General features: G+C 43.4%; 1 protein-coding gene across 4 annotated transcripts in view; it reads left to right on the plus strand.

Moving 5' to 3' along the window:
* Positions 1–22,730, plus strand: part of LOC108037283 (limbic system-associated membrane protein) — a 126,895-nt gene that overhangs the window by 85,201 nt on the left and 18,964 nt on the right. For all 4 annotated transcript variants that reach the window (XM_044458944.1, XM_044458948.1, XM_044458947.1 and 1 more), the window contains 5 exons: positions 2,653–2,766; positions 9,484–9,684; positions 14,828–14,968; positions 15,486–15,617; positions 16,436–16,533. In XM_044458944.1, coding sequence (XP_044314879.1) covers positions 2,653–2,766; positions 9,484–9,684; positions 14,828–14,968; positions 15,486–15,617; positions 16,436–16,533 — 686 coding nt within the window. The remainder of the gene's footprint in view (positions 1–2,652; positions 2,767–9,483; positions 9,685–14,827; positions 14,969–15,485; positions 15,618–16,435; positions 16,534–22,730) is intronic.

A 22,730-nucleotide genomic window follows, 5' to 3' on the forward strand; every position in this document is an offset into this window, starting at 1 on the left:
TCTATCAACGGATTTACTATGTTAGCCCAAAGTTTGCTTCCGCTTAACGCAGCGTTTAATGAATTTCCATTTTTTTTGCGTTCTGTCCTTTTTACCCAGTTTGCTCGAGTGCTCGGCAAGCTGCCGCCGTTTCATTTGTCGCAGTTGCATCTCCGGCGCAGAACACCAGAGCAGGTGCGTCCCTGAGCCACCGTGCTGGCACTAGAAATTACAACAGTTGCAGCAGATGTTGCAGGAACAGCGAACAGCAGGAACCATGCCATTTTCTATATTTTATGCACTTTGCGTGCTACCAAAATTTTAGCAATTTTTTTTTCGCTTTTTCGGCTAGTCTCCCACCGGTGGGCGTAACTGCACACTTTTGATGAAGGTCAGCGGGGCGGTACTGGCGAATGAATAGTGGTGCTTCCCAGGGGCAAGTAAAAAAAAAAAAAACTAGTTTGATAATTTTCTACTCAAATTGAATATTTGCAACTGTATGTGAGGCAAACTTTTCTTATTCTCTGCGAATAACTTTAATGGAAAAACTTTGAATATCAAACCGCAAAAAACAAAAAACACTGGGCAAAGAGCGGAAGCAAGGGCCCGGGGGCCAAGAACGGGCATTAAAATTGGAAAATAGAAATTGAATTGTGGACACAGACATGAAAACGAGGCACCAAACTGACCAGACAGGCTCCAACAGAAAACTCAAATTCAAACTTCGGTTCAATGAGTGCATATTCACCTCTGGGGAATGGAGAATAAAATTGAAATCAAATAAATATGCAGGAAATATTCCTGCGGCACGTGTGAGTGCAAATGAGTGCGGCTTGCCGACTTCTGTCGGAGATTCTTTCATCTCTTATTTTTCATCTGGATGAGTCCCCCCTTTTGGATTTCCTGGGACGCGGATCAGTGCCCAAGTGGCACAAAGTCATTTGGTTTATTAGCACTCGAATGCCAAATCCCAAGACAACTGGCAGGAAAGGAAACCCCTTGCTTCCTAGCAAAAAGAAGAAAGAACTTTCCTCGTCTGACATTATTTCGTTATTATCCGCATCAAGGAGTCGATTGACAGGAGCACAGGCACGTGCTGCCAACGCCTTTATCCGTCTTGCGAAAATATTGTCACAAGCAACGAGCCGGGCTCAAGACAGACTAGCCAGGCTACAAAAGAAATTATATTTACCAGGCCAGAACGGCAGAGGAGAAAGAATAAATCGAGAAAACAAAACACAAATAGGCGGCACTAGTCAGGTCGGTCGGTCGGGCGAGTCCACAAAAAAAAACAGCAGAGCTGAAAAAATCAGCAAAAGAATCAAATAAAATGCCAACAACATGGCATCAAGGGTCGTGCCAAGTCCTGTCGCCTGACAGCCTCCACTTCTTTGCAAGTGCGTGCTGCTGACTTTTGGCTTTGCTTACCTATTTTTTCCAAGTTCTTGTGATCCCGCTCCTGCTCCCAAATGTTTCCGCAGCAGATAAATACAACATTTGACACTTCATTATTGTGCCCGCAGCGTAATCGAATCAATTCAATTCCAGGACCTCGGCTGGCCACGTCAGGCCTTGTCATGGTGTCAAAAGTGCTTGGTCTTCGGTCCTTCGCATCCGCACTCGCAGGACACTCCGCCCCCGCCGTTCATTGTTCATCGCTCAGAGCCCCAAGGCTCAAGGCAGCTTGCCCTGTTGACACATTCGCTTAAACGTATTAAATTGTTTGCCGTCGCCTTTTGGCATCGACGTTGTAGCTGACGCACAGTTTTTCTTGTTTTTTTCCGGGCACTCGGGGATCCTTGATGGCGCTCTGTTTGCGTGCGGAAGTGCGGCCAGCGTAGTTGTATCTGTATCCGCATTCTGCCTTGTCACACTAAAAGTAATCGATTACCTTGTAACCGGATATGAGCGTATCCGTTTTTCGGGGCGTTTCTCAGCTCGCCCCAAAAGTCTTTGTGCGGTGGGTTTAATTGAGTTTAATTGGGGCCGCCCGCAATGCCTGGCTATTTATGCAATAATCATTGTTTAATTACAAAACCAAATAAATACTCTAATGCCCTACATGCAGCAGAGGCCTTTGATGTGGTCACCGTGGACCTGAATAAATTATGCAAGACACGAATTACCTAAAACGCAATTGCATTGGTGTCGGTATGTGCGTGCCCGTTGGGTGTTGGCAATTGAATTAATTCAGAGCTCAGCTGGGTAATGCCCAAAAAGTATGCTTTAATATTTAAGTGCATTTTAACACTTTACACATAACAGGGACAAGACAGGATCCAAAACACCCACACACAAACTCCGAGATTGACATACAAAATTGATTAGCAAATCAACAGCAAGTGCATTAAATTATTCGCCCATCCTTGGCCAGTCCTGTGCGTAAATTTGACAACTTTCATTGGATGGGCATAATAAAATGCACTTTATGAACTTTCCGACATTTGACAAATATTCTTAAACGCACTAAACCAATTAGCCACACACATGCCCAGTGACAAGATGTTGTGTGTTGATCTAGATGATGACCAGAGACCAAAATGTGTGCACACACAAACCCGAAATGTGTGCGAGGCGAGTAATAATATTTTGAGTAATTTACTTTATATTTTGTACGAAAATACCAAAAGGCATTTGATATTAAAAGTCTGTCTCTCCTTATGTCCTTTGCAGTGTCCGCCCAAAGCATGATGACCAAGAACGAGCCCATGTTCATATCACGTTCGGAGACATTTAAATTTATCACCGGCGAGACAATAGTCCTACCCTGTGAGGTGGCCAACACGGGTGAGTAGTTGGGTAAAAGGAAAACCAGGGGCCAAGGGGGTGCGGTGAAAAACCCATTTTCCATCAGGCATACCGACACGAGCAGATTCACCCACGCAGTTTGCATTTAAATGCTGCGGTCGAAGGCTCTGCCATACAAATAATTAAGCCGACATTATGCGATGGCCACAACTATGCATTAATCCCCCGGCCGGACTAAATTTCATCCGACTGCTTACTGTCCGCCGGACTCCTCTGTCACTTGGACCGCAGAAAAACAGGACCAGCGGTCAAAACGGACAGTCCACCGGGTGGTTGGTGGCATCCATCCAAGACATGTGCGGCGGTTACGGCGTTTTTGCTGTGGTCTTCCGCTCCACTCAAGTCCTGGCATTTGAGCGCTGGCCGGTCCATGTACGTTTTTCAATTTAAATGCGGTCGTGTGTGCGAGATTATTTGTACATAACAAGGATTTAGCATAAGCAACAGCATCCGAGGAGCAGGCAGCCGGGAAAGACATGTGGGTGGAATAAAATAAAGCTGGGCCAAGACAATTCCGTCCAAGATGGTCAAAACTTGTGCCACTCGTCGGGGACAAATGCCACATAAAAACTCGGACCCAAACACTTGGAACACATTTTTTTGTACACATTAAAAATTTATCTTAACAAGATTTTTTTTTTAAATTTCTACCATTTTTTCATTGCTTAGTAGTTTTTAAAAATAATGTAAATATCATGAAGTTTCAAAATGATTTTTTTTATGACTATTTAGTTATTGTTTATGAAAAAGAAACAAACATAAGGTTGAAATTTAAAAACACAAAATAAAAGTTGTAAGAAAATATGTATTTTTTCACTCATCGAAGATATTTGATAAGGTATGATGTTGTGAACATTTTCTGAAGTGTATGGACACACATATGTATCCATTTATGTAGACGCATGTGAGCTTGAGACGTCTGCGGTGGGAGTATCCGTTTATAAGAAAAGGAAATACAGAACAAAGAATTTCATTTGCGTTTCTCATGCACTTGATTGCCTCTGACAAGGACGAACTCTCCAACTTCGACCAGGACGAGGAGCAGGACGAGGACTAAGCGCAGACCAATGCCAAGACGAAGACGAAGCTGGCAACGCTGGGGATGCGATACATAGACAATTTCTGCAACAAAATTATAGCTGCGGGCATTTGGGTACTAATAATAAAAAAGCAGGCCAGAGAACAGAAAATACCGGAATAAAGCACAAGAAAGTAAATATAAACGAAGGCAGCGGAGCGGGGGAAATAAATTGCCTGGGCGTTTGGTTTACTCTGCAGTGCCCCCAGTTTTCCACTTTGTCCCCTTGGCTAATGCCGCATTATGCTAATAAAGTGCCCATACGACAATTTCATTACTGCCATTGCTCAGCTCGCGGCTTACTCGCGCCCTTAAGCGAAATAATTAAAAGTGAAGCCGCAGCGCGATTTCTTTTTTTTAATAACGCACGATTTATAAGGCGTGCCCTTTAAAATATGATTAGGAACGAGTATCCGGCGATTTAGCCTGATTGCGGGCACAGGTGAAGCGGAACGCATTGCATCCCTTTTTATGGCCGCGAACATAAAGTGTAAAAAATAATTGATAGAATTTTTAAAACCGCACTAAAATGTCGAAACTCTCGCGCCCGGCACTTTGTACAATTTATGCGCATTTTCATTTCGTTTTATGGATGCAAACTCGTAAAATTCGTGAAGAAAGAAAAAACAAAAATCACACAAAGGACGCGTCGCTTGAGTGCGTGTGTGTTAGAATTTCCATATAATATGAAAATGCCTTTAAACACTTATTACGGAGCTTTGCACCCCGAAAGAGTAATCTTTCAGCTCGAGTGGGCCACTCTTCGTGGACGAGGGAGCGATAGTCGTGTCTGAATGCGAGTAAACAGTCAAACAGTGAAACATTTCATCATTATCATTTCATTTGAATTTTTATTTGTTCTTCAATGTCTGGCACGCCAAGTCTGTTTATTCCATTGTCTGCTTGTCTGTTTTCCTTTTTTCTGTTTGTTTTAGTCTCTGTCTTTGCCATATTCCTTTTTTCTATTCCAGGATTCCATCCAGAGTGGAAATACTTGTACTTATGTCAGTTCGACAATATCAATTTCCGAAAATCCAAAGATTTCTTTGATCATAAGAGGGGAACAGTTCAGTTCAGTTGATACTCTCAAAGCGTAAATATGCCCCAAAAGCTTAGACCTTTGTACAATATCTCATTCAGTCAGCCGAATGTCCTGAGCAGAAGGATGCAGTGGCGTGTCCTGCAAAGAAAACAAACAATGGCAGGTGTCAGGTTGTTCTTTTAGACCACTTTGCTTTGCAAATTTTGCATGTTAATCCTGTGCCTTTCGATCTAAGTAAATATTATTATATAATTTATGCCTGTAAACTGGCAAAATGTTTAAACTTTCCAAATATACAATATGTCTGAGATGGAATATTTCATTTTAGATCGCAATATTCTCATTTGAGAAGCCAATGTTTGTGCTTCGGCACTTATCTCGTAACACTGTTGCAGTTTTTAAGCTTCTCTAAATCGTCTAATTAATTGCTCTGGCCATTTTATCCACTGCTCAACTTGTCTGCATGCAAAGCCAGTATCGTGTGAATTTTTCAATGCGGTCTCGCTGCAACAGGGTCTAAACAACCAAACGTAATGGAAGGAGCAAAAACATTTAACAACTGGCCATGGCTAACTTGTAACTGGTAACTGGCTGTAACGGGCTGTGCGACTGTAAACACAAATGCAATAAAATTCAAAACACAAAAACCCCGTCATTGCGGCCATACAAACGCTCATTACGCTTTGATGGAGCGTCGGCGCTCGAAACTATTACCCGGCAAACGGAAATGGAATCGTACCGCAAAAGTTGAAGTTGTGCAAACAGCAGAACGGACCACTCGACTTTGCAGGGAGTATGGGCGGTAGAGCGGTACGGAGGCAACAAAGTTTCAATATTAATGCCATTTACAGTTCTAATTTCGCTTTTTCCCGTACACTCACACACACACGCACACACAGGAACACACTTAACACACTCACACCCGGGCAAACATACTCGTACAAAGTTTTGCAAGAAGTTGCAGATAAGTCTGCCTCCTGTTACCGACTCTTCGCTCTAGATTGCCTGCGGCGGCTAAGCCGCAACATCGTTTATCTTCGGGGGTCATCATCTTATAATATTGGCCTTTCCGACATGCAATAAATTGCGCTCAGACAAACAACATGTCCGTTGGTCGGCCTTTGGTCCGCTTTACCAGCTCCACTCCACACTGTGAGAAAATCGGGCTCAAGGCGGACGATGGCTGGCATATTGCGCATACGCACAGTATGCCCAGAGCAAACAGACAAAGGCGCTGCAACAATGCGAGCATTGGCCATATTTGAATTGGTCCTGTGTGTGTGTGTGTGTGTTTTTGTTGGTTTGCCTGTTTATGTGCATATGGCGGTACATATGTGTGCATGTAGTATCTCTGTCACTGGGTGAAGTGTGGAAAACTAAAAGTTGGCTTTCGGCCGTAAACAATGAACCAGCGCTCTGCAGCAGGACGTGTGTGGTCGGCCATTTGTCCAGGAGAAGGCCGTGTTTATGTGAGCCCAGTGAGGATGAGCCCGACATACAAAAAACCGAAATGCTTTTACCGAGTTTCCGCCCCACGCCAGCCACTCGTTCGTCCTCATCCGTTTGCTCCCGCTCCTGTTCCAGATCCTGCCGCCTGCCTCCTGCTCCTGATTTCAGGACTTGCCGCTCGCTTAACGGCACAATTGTTTGCATGTATTGTTGTCGTAATGCCCTCCCCCCTTTTAACCCTCCTTTCTTCCAACTGAGTATCTGTCTGCGTTTCTATTTAGTTTAGAACACTTAAACCGGAAATTGAGGCGTTTCGTGTTTTGCTTGTTTTCGTTGGATTGTTGTTATTTTAGTTAACAATTTATTTAGTTGCAGCCAGGCAGTGGTACACACATGAACAAGGCTCCTGATTTATGTGTGCCCTTGCAACGGACAAGAGTCCTGAGTCCAGAGTCCAGAGCGCAATCTTAGCTCTTACTCTGCTGACGAGGTATGCCAGTGCTGCTAATTTTCCCTAAAGAAAAAAAGGCCACAGAGGCTTACGAAAATACAAACCTATTCTTACCAGCTATTTTTGAATTATTGTATCTGTTACTTAATCTTTTGTATTTTGTGTATAGCACTAATTTGTTTCATGGACAGGTGTTGTTTTATATTGGAAAATTTTAAAAATGCTGTTGTTTTTTGAAGCATTTTTACTTTTTTTTAAATTTAGAATTTCTTGAAACGAACTGACAGCTCTAGAACAACACCAGCCAATTAGTGCAAAGTCGATGAAATTAAGCAATTGTGTAGCTTGGATATTCCCCTAGGAAACCAAATAATTGACAGCCCGACTTGGGCAATTCGAAAGCTCTTGCCCAATTTGCATATCCCTGTGCCAAAATTGACTTGGCAATGTACCAACTACAACTGACGTTGCTTCATTCATAACTCAATCAAGCGGCTAATATGATATGACTGCACTCCGCCAGCACGTACATGTTGCAACACCCGACCCCTTGCCCCTCTAATTTCTAAGCAGGATGCATGCGAGGAGTGGGACTCCGACGCCGCAGTGGCAAGCCCACAACTCAATACCCTAGCACCTCGTCATCGCCACCCAGGCAGCCTAAAGAATTGTACGTTCCTTTCCTTGCCGAGTTGGTTTCTCTTATTCTGCGGCAGGGCACACCATCTACATATCCCTGCCACCCAATCGGAGCTCCATACTGCAACCGCAACTCCTCCTCCGAAGCCTTTTAGAGCACGCTAACGACAGCAGGTGGTGCTCGTTTATTTATTTGTTTTTGCAGTGCACTGCGCCTGCATTGCTGCCTGCCTTTCAGCTTTTCATGGTGCCGGAGACCGTGTGCCTTGGCTTGTTGATGTTGTTGAACTCATTGCAAATAAATACGCTTTTTGAATGCGCATGTAAATGACTTCATAAGCATTTTATTACAGCCCAGCCAACTCGGCTGAGGTCCTGCTGCACTCACTCACTCACTCATCCAGGGCTGTGTGTGCGTGCGAGGTGGAATCAATTTGTAAGGAAGAGTGGCCTACCCAAAGTTGCGGTCAAATTATTATTTAAAATATTTAATTTAAATTTTATATTATTTTACTTTGATGGTTAAATATATTTGCGATGGCTTTATGGACCAACAAATAAACTTATGAAGACTTGTGATTATAATTTAGCATTTTTTTATTGAAAGTTATTATGATTTATTGGCAATAGAGGAAAAGTATTTTTAAATACTGGCAAATAAACAAACCAATTAAAAAAATTCTGTTTTCGTCCACAAATCATTAAAAACAACATTAAACCCAACCATTATTTAATTCGAATTAAATCCTTTAAACGTTTGTCAATGGAAGATGCCATATTTTTGACCGCATCTGTGAATCATTTTTCCTCCTCTCTTGACTTTTTGGCAGCAGAAGAGCTCACTTAGTCATCGAAAGCGGGCAAAATTGTTTTAATTTTTAATGAACGCCGCCCGTCAGCTCCGAAACACGGAAGTCATACATCATTAGTAGCAAATCCGGCAGCTTCAATACACATCGCAATACTTCTGCTTCTCCAACTGCTGAGTTCCCTATGCCCTGTCCCTATATTTCCCCTGCCGACCATCTATGCCCTGCACGCGCGCGGAAATTTACATCGAGCAACTCACATAAATTGAAAAAGGAATCACAATTAATGAGTTCGATGAATACGCCATTGCCATTGGACTGTAGTACGTGAGTGATTGTGTGAGCGTGTCTATGAGAGTGTTTGTGCATGTTGGAGTGGACCTTCATCATCTGAAATTGATAATACAAATGATTAATAACTAAGCTCTTTAAAAATATTGTGGTGTGAAAGTACAAGCCAAGGGAAAATAAATTAAACAAAATGATTTTGTTAAACAGAATTTTAGTTGCAATTATTTAGGTCTGGGGATAGTTTATATCCCCTTTGATTTGGTAAGCAAGTAATGTATGGAAAAAGGAAGAAAAATTTATATAAAAATAAATAAATAATATTTAATAAGAAACTACCCTTTATACAAATTCAAATTGGAATTGATTTTATTTATAATTTAAACAAAGATAATTAACTAATTAATAAAAATATAAGCTCATAGGAGCTCCTAAATTGGCATATTAAGAGGTCCACCCTGGCTTACATGTTGTCTGCCAGGCATCCTTCCTCTGACATCCTGTTATCCTATCTGCCTCCTGCTCCTGCCGCAGCTGCTGCTGTTGAAGGCATCCGAGTGTCTGAATGCCTCTCATTCTGGCATATGATTGCAAATGCCGCACATTAGCGGATATCAAGTGGGTGTTACTGAGTGCCTGTCTGACTCTCATCCAGTGTTGTTCATGCCGCCTGTCTGCGGTTTATATTCCACTCTGGATCTGGATCCGCCTCTGGCTGCGTGTGTGTGCGGGTCCATGCCAAATTGAATTTCTAGCCTTTTTAGATCCTTTGAAGCGGCCCGTAATTGAGTCATTTGAATTCTGACTTTTCAATTTGCGCTGCCACTGCACTGCAGGCACTCGAATCTGCCATTCGAATTAAAAACTCTCGAACATAATTTATCAATTATAAATTCCAACTCTGATTTCGTTTTCGTTTTCGATTCGCCTCTCGTTGCAGACACGTACGTTGTGGCCTGGAAACGCGGCATTGCCATATTAACCGCCGGATCCGTGAAAGTGACGCCCGATCCCCGAGTGCGCCTGGTCAACGGATTCAATCTGCAGATACGCGACGCCCTGCCAACGGATGCCGGCGATTATATCTGCCAGATTGCCACCATGGATCCGCGCGAAATCACCCACACGGTCGAGATATTGGGTAAGTAGGCCTGCTCACAAATTTGCCAACGACTTTTCGGCACTGGCGCATTGTTATGCAAAGTTCCAATCTCCCAGATTGGTGTTCCATGGGATTTTTATGGGCGAAATTTATGCGGCCGGCTCAAATCACTGGGGCCCCATTGTTAGGCTTCATCATTTGGGCACCGGCAACGGCATCGGCATCAGTTCCGCTGTTGTATGTGTTGGTCAAATTAACATATCCTTACATCCTTAGTGCCAAGTGCTTTATGCGTCCCGGCCACTCAAATATGCAAAGTAGGTCGGCTGCAATTTGGCCGCTTTACGGCCAAAGATTCAATAGAGAGTGGAAATTTTGGGAGCGTTGAAAAAATCAAAACTAATCTGCCATTTGCCCGGAATCGCTGCTCCTCCCTCGATTTTGGTCCACTGCAAAAACCCCCTGGAGAAGAAACTGGCGAGGCAGAGAGCGGATGCAAATTGCTGCTCCTTTGGCTCCGGGTCCTGCTCAACTACTTCCTGCCGGAGACCCGTTGTGCCTAACAAGCGTACGGCTCAAGCTTTGTTTCTGGCATCTTCTGGGGATCCCGGCTACCCTGGGTATCCTGGGTATCCCGAGTATCCATCTTTTCCCAGCTCCCTTTTCCATTCTCTCCCTTTTCCCCCCTTTCCTTTGGCATGCGTCTTCGGCTTGGCTTCTAATCAGCAATGATGAATAATTTACATATATTTCCCCCCAATTACAATGTTGCCCTTTATTTGCATACGACTGTGTGTGGCAGCCACGCCCTCCGCCTGGCTAACACTTGCCTTTTAACTGCTCCACCCGAATCCTCGTCCTGTAAAATGTGAAATGTGTGCGGTGCATGCAAATTGCGATACAATTCCCCAAATCTCCAAAGTGCCCTGTCTCGCTTTTTCCCGCCTTTCAACTCTATCTCTCGCCGAGTTTGAAACGATTGAAAAATAGTTTTATTGCCGCCGACTTAAAGGCGCTTTAAACGCGTATGTATGGATTTGCGCTAAAGCATTATTCGCAAGAACAGGCCTATAAAAAATGCGTATTTATTTTAGCGGCGACAACTTTTTTCATTTGTCATTGAAACTTGGTCCTGCTGCCTTGTGGTTCTGCTCCTGCCTTTCCAGCTCCTCGACTTTTTTTCCGGGCATCGCCGCAGGCCAACATTAAACGGAAAAGCGGCAAACAAGAGAGAGGGAAAAAAGTCGATTATTGAAAAGTTTTGTTTATTTTATGTGTTTATTATGCGCTCCGTTTGCCAAATAATGATCATGGCCAGAAATATTTCGTTTATTGAACTTTCGCAGCGCACGTAAATTTCTCGCCCCTGGTTTTCTGCCGTTGCCTCCGCGCCCAATCTCCATTATTGTCAAAGGAGAAAACAGGCAAAATAATGCGCTGTCGAAGTTTTTATAGGCTCAGCAGCAGACACGGCCAGCAGTAGCGGCCAGTAAAGCCACCCTCCGCAAAAATCAGATCCAAACCCAAGGACCAGCCCCGAATTCCAGAAACCAGTCCCAAACCCCCAAAAAACCCACCCATGTGGCCCGGCGTATTCGTATATAAATTTCATAAAGTTTGCCGCTCTCTGGCATCTCGGCTTGGCAGTTTTTACGAGCGTAAATTACTTTCAGTTTGGCTCACACTAAAGATGAAAAAATAATGTGCGCCACTGCCAAAGTTTTCGCCGTGGCCGTAGCACTTACAAAGACATTAGAACGGCAATGGCCAAAAAATGGACCAGCATTGCTGTTACCCCTTGGGCAAGAGCAAAACAATGGCCAAAAAGTTTGCCCGTTGACAAATCTTTTAATATGACCCGGGCATTAATATCTGGCGGCCCCGCAATAATTGCAGATGTCCCAGGACATCTGGCATCGCCACTCACCTAGCTCTGTCTAACCGACAAGGAGGAGGCTTTAATATTTGATGAGGCCGCCAAGGTTTCTATCTGTTGGCCAGCAGTCAACATGGGGTGCAGATCCTGGGAAACTGTGTCAAGGACTTGAAAGCATTTTCGCTGGGATGCAGCTGCAGCGGGCATTATTCATGTGACGTTTAATAAAACCAATTAGGCTTCGACATGGCCCATCCACAATCCATCCATTAGCCGTTGGCAGGCTGTCGCCACTCGGTTTGGTTTTTGGTCAGGTTGGCGGAATGATGGGATGGCTGGCTCACCCAAATCCAACCGCAAAACATTATGTTATGCGGTGGCAGTGCGGTCAGGCGTTGCGGCAATTTGCACATTTTTATTACGTCCGAATCGGTGTGATTTTTAAATTCCTTTCGCGTGTGACTTTAAAATCGCCCGTCCACCAATCGGATTTCACTTCATTCAAATATCACGGGGGATCTCAATTAGCTGGGTAATTAGAGGGCCGCATCACAAAAGTCCAAGTCAAGGTTCCAGCTTAAAGGTTCGATAACAATGAAATCATTGAACCGGAAAGCATAATTATTGCACCGACTGTGTGTGTGCGGTTTGGCATAGAAATCGGACACTGGTGTGATTTATATGCACAATATGCCAAAACAACTGTTCACGGGCACGGCAACGGACAGGGAGACGGATGTGGATGTGGCCAACTCAGGTGGAGACGGGAGACAGGTGCAGAGGACAGGAGAAAGGAGAAAGGAGAGAGGGGGGACGCATTTAATTATGGCCGGTTGGCCGACAATAGATCCCTGTACAATGGGCGGAACAACAATGTTTGTTCAATAACAAAAGATGCTGGCGTGGGCGTTGTAGGTGTGGCATATAATTATATGCCACAAGGACGATAAACAAAAGCCACACACACACACGCACACGGGCACCACTTCTTTGGATACTTGAGACAAATTACCAACAGGACACTGCATGAGCTGCTGCAGGAGCCCACAATTAAATGCCTGGCTCTCGCTTGGCAGCCTCCTAAGTTTTAGCACTAAACTTTATCGGTTGCAACAGAATATGGATTTAAATTACTTAGCAGACAGGCTCCCAAGTTTTGCTGCCCACAATCTGGCGCACTTAAAGTTAAAGCCTGTCCGGGAGCAAATATGTGTGTGTGTGTGTGAGTTTATGTGGGGGGGGTGGGGGGTTTGGTTGGTCGGTCGAGTGGATGAGTGTGCAACTTTGCATGCCGCAAAACCAGGACCCGAAGTTGAGCCACAACCATCCGCCGTGGCTGTTTCGAAATCAATATGAAACAAACTCTGTCAAAACTGGCCGCAACCTCCGCTCCACCCCTCACCCCTCACCACCCGTTTCGGCTTCTGCGGCGGATGCTTTGAAAGAGCTGCTTATTAAAATTTTTGCCAGCTGCCCGCAAACACAGCAGCAAAGCCATCGTCACTGGCAGTCTAGAAGATTGAGACCCATTAAGAAGTCGTCATCTGCATGACATTACATGCCGCAATCCACGTATTACATGCGGCACAGTCGAAATCAATTTCAGTTCCAGTCCCCGGGAGTCGAGTATTAAAAGAGCTTTGGCCCCCCGCACTCCCCCTCTATTACAGCTAGACATATTTATTGAATTCAATATGAGAGTGTACAAAGCGTGAGAATATTGAGCATATACCAAACAGACAGGAAAGTGGGTAGCGATATGCCCTCCTGCAACTTCATTGCGATTTATCCGAGTCCTTCTCGCAGTGCCTTTTGCCAGGCTCATGATTTATTACAGTCTAATGCATATTTTGTGGCTGCATGAGGACAGAGCTCTGCGCACACGAGATACAGAATAAAAAATGATCTACACTTACCTTAAATTCAATGCTTATTGAACTATAATATAATATATAATATAAAACTAATATTTTAAAATAATGATAGGTGTTACATAAATTGCTAAGATTAGGAAATTACTTTTGAGGACGTCTAAGATATGCAGTGAAATAACCATCGTTGTTTGTTCCTTTGACTTTAGGACTTAAAATCTTGTTGCACACTTTTATACATTTGTACAAATGAATTCAAGGCCCTAGTTATCTCCGTGGCACCCCCTTATAACTCAATTATGATTTAAAAATATATGTGCAGTACTTTAAAGGGCCGTAAATCTTTTTTTAGCATTCTAGAGCCTTTCAATCGTTTATATTTAAAATATTTGTATTATTTTTTTCGGTGCAGCTGTGAGCTACGAGCCATGAGCTATTTGTGCGCTCCTCAGTGATCAATTGTAATTTCCTTTCGAATGCAAATATCCCGGAGAGCGAGGGCACTGTGCTATCCTTGCTGGGCTTATTTGTTTTGGCCAGAGCAATAGAATATATTATTTGATATATTGCAAATCGTATGTACTTTGAAAGAATTGCATCAATAACACATGTTTGTGGGTCCACTGGCGTAGTGAGTGATAATTCGATTGGGGCCTAATCAGTTCTGTAGGGCAGCCCAGCCAACCCCTTTTCGGAGACGCCCCTGTGGAGATGGACTCTCATTTGATATGCATGTACATGGGAGTCGAGTATATTGAAGTGTCTCTGTGCGCCTTTTGGTTTATTGAGCTGTTGATACTCGCACTTAAATGTGGAAATTTCTGGGGAAAACCAGACATCAGCAAAGTGTGTGCTGGCCTCAATTTACGGGCCAACCAAATGAATGAAATCCCCCAGAGCAGCAAAATAACAACGAGGCAAAGTGAATAAAAACAAAAAGACTAAAAGTAAACCAAAAATCACATAGCAAACAAAAACAACAACCGTCATCCATTTTGTAGCCCAAAAAATATAATAATGCATAGGAAATGTCCATAAAATGGAATGAAGCCATCGAAAACGGCAGCTGGCATTGTCCTTGATTTAGTCGCCCCACAGCAGACATAATTTTTAACAGCTGTAAAATAATGCGGCCGCAAATATAAATAAACGCCGGTCTCGAATTAAATCAAACTATGCCCCGGCGGGGTCAACAGAAAAAATAAAAATGGGGATCCGAGGGGTAATTTCAGAGTCTAAGTCCGAAGTCCGAGACGCGTAAATGCCGTTTTCTCTCATTCAATTTGCATTCGGGGCGCATTTATTTATTCAAATTGTGTGATGTCCTTGCCTGGCCCCACTTTGCATACATTTCGGTGGACATTGGGGACACTGGGACTGTTTGGCCATTTCTAATGTGTTTTCTGCTCTTCCTTTCTGTTTATTTTGCCTTCAGTGCCGCCGAGGATTCATCACATTAGCACCGGCGGACATTTGCAAGTCAAGAAGGGCTCGTCGGTGCGAATCGAGTGCTCGGCCACGGGTAATCCAATGCCGAATGTGACTTGGAGCCGCAAAAATAATATTTTGCCCAACGGTAAGATTGCGCATAAATGCGAGGTCGAGTGCCGCAGCCCAAAAACAAAAAGAATACCCACCGCCATGTAACCAAATAACCGAGCAACCAACCCAAGCAAATTAAAATCATAAAGAGCAACAAAGGACGAGCCGCGGAGGCCAACGTAAATGAATACAGTCGTAAAAGAAACTTTAAACAATTTCCATAAAAATGGAAAGTCAAAGAAATTATATTCTGCCCTGTTTTCGCCGACCGCTTTGTTCGTCCTTTATTATTAAATATAATGCTCACTCTGCCGGCAAAATCGCAGTGTGTGAGTGTGGCTTCTTTGGTGGTTTCTTCGTTGTTTGGTGGTCAACACGCGGTGAAGAGGCGACTCCGGCCGGACATCACTGTCACTTGGCCGCACGTTGATTCGCCGTAATTGGCTCTGTCATTTCTTGGGCTGCGGCTCTCGGCTGGACACCCGGACTCTGGGTGTCCCGGCCTCATTGAGTTGCATTTTTCATGCGGTTTTCATGGCTCTCCATTGCAGGCGAGGAGAAGCTCCACTCGCACGTCCTCTCCATCGAGAATGTGGATCGGCACAAGGGCGGCGTCTACATATGCACTGCCAACAATCGCGTCGGCCAGCCCGCTTCCAGCCAGGTCGTGCTCCATGTATTGTGTAAGTATGCCACCCACTTCCATATTTCAACACTTAGAAAATTTATTGCACTTTTCAAAAGTGGAACTTTGAAAAATCACATTAAAAAGGGACAAAAGGCCTTGTTCCTTTTTATAGTCATGAATATTTTGATGGCACAAAAATAAATACTTTATGTTTAATTTTAATATTAAGTTAATCAAAATGTGATTATAAAAAAAGGTTGCTTTATTTACATCCATATATTTTTAGAGAACAAAAGTCAAATGAATCTTTAATATTTTCAACAATTATTATTCTAAAGTGTAGACACACAATGGCAGCGAAACGAATTAATTTTTCCTGAACGCAACTGTGCCACGGAGTTCGACTGTCAGTCCAATTTATGTCAAATCTGATTTCGATTTCGAACGGGTATTGACTTTTAACGTTTTCGCGGCACATGCAGTGGAGTAGACGATGGAGTCATGGCGGGGTTAAGGGGTGTGGGCGTGGCTGACCGCCCACCAGCGAAAGGGAATGCTTTTATTACATTTACACACTTACCGACATTTATTGGTTGGCTGGCAATTATTGAAATGCCTGGCGGGGACTCCCGTTCGTTCTGACATTTATTAAAGAATTTATATGTATAATTTTGATGGGAGTCCGTTACAGAAGAGGTCATTACATGTGCTAATTACATGGCTCCCATCTCTATTTACACTTGGTGGCCCCGATGGCCAACGGGGCCATTGGCCATTGATTTTTCGCGCTGGCTGCCATTCCGTGAGACAGGACAATGTTCATGTTATTAACTAATTTCTTAACGTTCTCTTCTCCTTTTTTTTCGCCCGCAGTTTCGCCGGAAATCTCCGTGGAGCGTCCCGTGGTCTTCTCGGGCGAAGGGCGCGAGGCCACGCTGGTCTGCATCGTCCACGGCGAAACACAGCCTGAGGTATGTTTTAATTAAATTTCATACATAAATTTTCATTATCGCGCTCGCTCACTTGGAAACATGTACCACGAACCATACGCCCCCGCAGCGACAGCAGATACAGAAATACACGGACAGATTCGAAAGCACATATAGCGTTCCATAGATGTATCCATAGATTTAGCCATCTCGGGGAGTCCATTGTTTTGGCTTAGCCAAAAGCAGCTGCCTGCCGACTGCTGCTGCCACCACGCATTAATTAAAAGTCTACAAAGGCAAATTGAAGTGCACTACAAAGTGCAAATAGGAGATAAAGGGACGCAGCAGGACGAACAAGAAAGGCGTCGAGCATAATTTTAATCAAACATCGCTCACAAAAGCATGTCGCCGACGTCCTTGTCGTTGTCCTGTTGCCCATTGCACTTGCGAAAGCCCAGTTTTTCTGCAGTAATTTCGACTCCACTTTTGGTCGGGATCTCGCTCTCTTTTACTCTGGTGTTTATTTTTGTGCTCTGCGCCTTTTGTCGACATTTAAATTAATACGCTCGGCTATAATTCAAAGTAAAATTGCGGAAGTTGCCAAAGCGGAAGTGAGAAGCGGCGGGCTAACGAAAAAAAAAGGACAAAGGAAAAGCCAAAAAACTGAAAAGAAAATGACATGGCGCACACACAGGCGAGAAGAGGAGAGCGGAAATGAAGCGATAGGGATATACTAGGGTGATCCTCTGTAAAGAAAAATAATAATTATGTATATTCCTAAAATATAATTTTTACAATTTCCAACAATCGTTACATGTGCTAGCCAATCATTTTTTCAAAGCAAATAAAATGCATTGTTTATTAATAAATTAAATTTATGAAAGAAAATTCTCTGGCATCGTTTAAAATACCGATCAGGCGACTCACTGGCCTTAAAACCAGAATGTCTTGCATTACTTTCTTATGCCTGTCCAATGAAACTCAAATCACCAGTCGTAGATCCTGAATTTCTAAAAAAAAACCCCAGGTCCACCCTAGCGTATACAAAGGAAACCCGAATAATGACTTGCAACCGCAAATGTCAATCCTTAAAATTATACAGCTCCCGTTTCATTTCACTTTGTTTCGTTTCATTTTGGCCCGATTCGTGGTAAGTTGCGCGTCTGAGCCAGTTCCACGAATTCCGACAGCGCATTAAGTTTTTATGCTATTTAATTTTTAACATTTCTTTTTTTTCGGCCCTCGTTTTGTGGCCGCAAAGAGTTGACTGCTTTCCAGTGAACAGCGTAACTATTTATTTGCCAGCTAGCTGCAGCTTTTTATTTGCACTGTCCGACACATTTCATTATAGTCGTTGGCCCCTGGACCCTTAACCCCCTACAGCCCCATCCGCCCTTTAACCCCCCAAAGCCCAGCGTCACCGTCAACGCCTTCTGCTTTGCATTGTGCATGCCATCGGCAGTTGACGGACCACTAGGCGGTGGGCGGAGGTCGGTGGGGGCGTGGCATTTAGTGGTCTTTGAGAATGGCATTTCCGCATGCAATTTTTACATTTGCTTTTCTCTCTTCGTTTGCCCGCAGTTCGTCATTTTCTCTTCATTTATTAAATTTTTTTTTTTTTGGTTTACCTCTTTTTTATTTTGTTTTCCTGTGGCCAAGTGTATACAATTTAAGGCTTCCTTTTTGGCTGTTTTTGTGGAGCCTTTTTTAACGAGCCTCCAAGTACTTGACTCTGCTCCACCTGCAACAGCATATATACAATTTTTAAGTGTGCCACAGACGCGAGAGTTTCGGATTTTTTTGATTAGCGGCTGAGATGTTCTTGTTTCCGACCAGAATGTTAATTAAGAAATTTGATGGAATGTAAATCCCACAGTGCCAAAGGTCAGTTTAATTAGTTAAACAGTTAAAAGTTGACAGTTATCCATGGTATGCCGCAGGGCATGTAATTACGGTTTAAAATCTGAAGCGAAGAATTTCAGAATCGATATTAGCGGAATTTATATAAAGACATAAAGACGTGCAAACGATGGAACAATGGTGCAAATTATCGACAGTCCTGATGGAAAATGTAGATATGTCTGTGGCTGTGGCCACGCATCATTGTTTATATTTTCCTGGTGCTGGGTGCAATTTCAATTATGTCTTGTCAACGATGAGCAGGCATCGCGCTGCGGAAAAACCGCAAAACTATGTCACACGGAGGGGGAGCATATTAATTATTTATCGTGCATTGAAAGGTACTCCACACGCACACACTCACAGATTCCCAGACTGCCGCCTATGCACTGGCACTTAGGTGCATATTTACATATTAATTACGCATTGCACCGCAAGCCCAAGTCTGGCATAATCATAATCCATTGATATTGTCGATTTGTTGCATAATGAATATCATAAACAAGCACTAAGCTCTGCTCGTTCCTCTGCCCCAGAGCCACCCAAACGACCCAATCACCCGCCCGCAACAAAGTCATTAGAGCAATTGTCATTAACATGAGCGACGGCAATGAGACAACATCATTATCAACGTCATCGGGCGGCAGTATTGTCAACGATGTTGTCGCCGTCATCGATGTCGGACGCATTAAACATGCAACAGCATTTGACAGGGCCTTCAACGTCAGCAGCTAACAGCATTAATGGGCATCCGCTTGGACAGCCACTGTTGCCTAATACGCCCACACACACCACCCACTCATTGTGCCCCCACTGCCACACCACCCACTCCTAAACAAGGACTCTCGTTCTGATGAGCTTTCATCGCTCATCACCGCGCGGGGAACAGGGAAATATTCCAGCCATGCCGCTACTATGGCTTTTAATTATTTTGCAAATTAATTTCCAAATTGGTAATTTTCTTCACATTTACACACACTCCCACGAAAGCAGCAACAGCCCACCTAATGAGTTTTTGTGCCGGGTGAAGGACTGCAAGTTAGCCTATTGGATCGTTCCGAAATGAGATGTTTAGATGGCACGAAATTGCGAGATAATTAGAGAACCGGTTGCTCTGGAAATTGCTTGCCAACAATGTCAGAAAACTACTTGATATACACATTTATAGTTGAAGTTTACTATGATTTTAGGCAGGATACCAAATTAAGCGTCCGTTAAGATATTTTAAACATGATCTGAGTACACATAAAAAAGATTTGTAAAGCCTAGCTTATGGCCCAAAGCCTGAAAAATCAAGTCGAGTTTCGTTTTTAGTTTCTTACTTTGATGTATTCGTTATAAAATTATAAAAAACAAGAAAGGAAAGCTAACTTCGGGCGGAGCCGAAGTTGAAATACCCTTGCAGAATATTCTGCAAATTATATTCTCCAAAATTATTCATATGATGCATTCTTAATACTCATAAAAAATCCCAACTTCCTAACTTTAAAAACACCAAAGTTATTGCATTTCCGATCAATCAGTTATATAGCAGCTATAGGATATAGTCGGCCGATCCTTATGAAATTTGGTACGTCGTATTGATTGGCCAAATATAAAACCCATAGAAAGTCCCAACTTCCTAACTTAACAAACAGCAGAGTTATGGCATTTCCGATTAATCAGTTATATGGCAGCTATAGGATATAGTCGGCCGATCCTTATGAAATTTGGTACGTCGTTTTGATTGGCCAAATGTAAAACCCATAGAAAGTCCCAACTTCCTAACTTAACAAACAGCAGAGTTATGGCATTTCCGATTAATCAGTTATATGGCAGCTATAGGATATAGTCGGCCGATCCCGGCCGTTCCGACTTATATACTGCGTGCAAAGGAAGAAGGGTGTGTGCAAAGTTTGAATTCGATATCTTTAAAACTGAGAGACTAGTTCGCGTAGAAACAGACAGACGGACAGACAGACGGACAGACGGACAGACGGACAGACGGACATGGCTATATCAACTCAGGAGGTGATCCTGATCAAGAATATATATACTTTATAGGGTCGGAGATGTCTCATTCACTGCGTTGCACACTTTTGACCAAAATTATAATACCCTCTGCAAGGGTATAAAAACATTATATTTTGGTTTTCTTAAGGCTAATCCCAAAGCAATCAACTGGAGTTTTAGTTATTTAATGAAAACCATTGGATATAATGCTCAAATGTTGAAATGTTATACCCCGTATTTTTAACCGATTTTCGCGAAAAATGATGATAAAAATCCTTATAAAAAATATGCAAAAAAATATTTTTCCAAGTTATTCTTAAGTCCATAGCTTTTGGCTGTGCGTCCTATTTTGGGTAATTAAAATAGTAAAATTACTGCAGCTCAATGATGTCCTTTGGGCAAACAAAAACGAAAATCAAAACTTTCAGAGCTTCCTTTATAGTTACTTGTATGCTATACTGTTATATATTCCAGAAAAGTTTGAAGTGTTTGCCCGATTATAGACTTAATGATATAGTAGGCCGGCACTCTAAACTGCTGTTAAACTGCTATAATTAATTACCCAAAAGTTATTTATTGTCATTATCTAATTTCTATTAGCTTTTCCCAGGACGGCAACTTTGGGGAGCAGCTGGGCCCTGGCCAATTGGTGTAGGCAACAACTTAAGTCAAACTGTGGCCATTAACAGCGACACCAGTGAAACCTAGCTAGCAGCAGTTTCGGTTGGCGATCCTATTCCACACGCAACGCAACTCTCGTGTGTGCGTGCTGGCGTGCCAACACGGCGTATGCGTAATTCCCACATGCCTCTTGCAATTATTTGTTTGGCTCTCGTTTTTTCTTTGGCGCGTTTTCACTCGCAGCTGCCACCCATCTAACAACACTCTTCCTTTGGCAATTTCCGTTGTGCCAGCGAAGGAAGGTATTGCATAATAGATTGCCAGTCGGAACGGAAGGGAAAAGGAGCTGGGTGTCGGAATATAGAAGCCAGGATTCGGGAGAAGGGAAAGTAGAATGAGAGTTGGCAATGGCACGCATACTCTTTTCTTCCTTCTTTCCTTTTGGCTGATTAGTGTTGATTGGTATTTCTCGCTTTGCTGCTCATCAATGCTAATTTCTTGCCGCTTCTTCGTCTCATTCCGCTTTGTTTTTATTCGGGCAGCTTCAAAGTTAGCCAAGTTTCTTGTTTCGATTCGATTCGAATCGATGCGATTCGTTTCCTTTCTCTTGTTCACGTTCCGCGCGTACGGAAAGCATTTGAAAATTAAGCGCAAGTGCAAAAGATTGATTGGCGCAACATTTGCGTGGATCTATTAATGAAGTGCACACAGGGCGGCCAATCAATTGCCATTGCCCCATTATTTTGGAGGTGAAGCAATTAATTCGGTTAGCCATCTTCAGCCAGCGGACAGAAATATTAAATAAAATAATTTCTGACCATTTTTCTGCCACGTCAGCACTTACGCCTCGTTACGCACGCCAGAATGATTTTTTTTTTGGCGATGATGATAGCGATCGAGGGAAAGGGGAGGCATTCCCAAACTAGAGCTTAAATTAAGGGAAAAGCGTAAAATCAACAGCACGGCCTGCTAGAAACAAAAGGCATGGAAAACGCAAACATCAACAATTCGGACAAATAACGGCATGGGCAAAAAACATTTATGGCACGGCGGCATAGCTGTAACTGCACACGTACACATACTCATCCACAGGAAAATGGGTGGAAATGTCTAAGCGTGCCAGTGTGAGTGGAAAATATGACAACACATATGCACTGCTGACAGCCATTTTAATGGAATATGCGGCAAGGCACCGCCGGCGTTAACTAATCTAGCCAAATAGGAGCAAATAAATACCAGACTTGAAAATAGAAATGCCACAGATAGCAGGCTACTATCCCGCCTCCAGTGGCCCCATCATTTTTTTCCTCTATTTGTTTTAATATTTTCATGTTTTGTGTGGAACTGGAGATTGGATTTTGGTATGTGCGTCATGTCATCGAGCACCTGCTGCTGCTGGTGCTTTTGCTGCCTTTGCTGCCACCCGTATCCCCTGTTAATTCGTGCGTTCTGTCCTTGCTTATCTGCCGACTTTGGCCCGTATCCGGCTGTATCCTGGCGTATCCTGTCTGCGAGCTGTCAGCGCGGCGACAGCCCGGCGCTGCAGCGACTCGCGCGCCCAATTCATTTACAAAACACGCACAGCCATCCGTTCGTCCGTCCGTATAGTTGGGTACTCCGATGCTCCACGTTGCGACGGATCCTTTTTCGGGGGAATGGGATATGTTTGCACAGGATTCGGGCTCACTTGACACACAAAACATGTTGTCGAGGCCGGCTGGAAAATA

This window comes from Drosophila rhopaloa, unplaced genomic scaffold, assembly GCF_018152115.1.
Source record: "Drosophila rhopaloa isolate 14029-0021.01 unplaced genomic scaffold, ASM1815211v1 contig_178, whole genome shotgun sequence".
In the NCBI taxonomy this organism is placed as follows: Eukaryota; Metazoa; Arthropoda; class Insecta; order Diptera; family Drosophilidae; genus Drosophila; species Drosophila rhopaloa.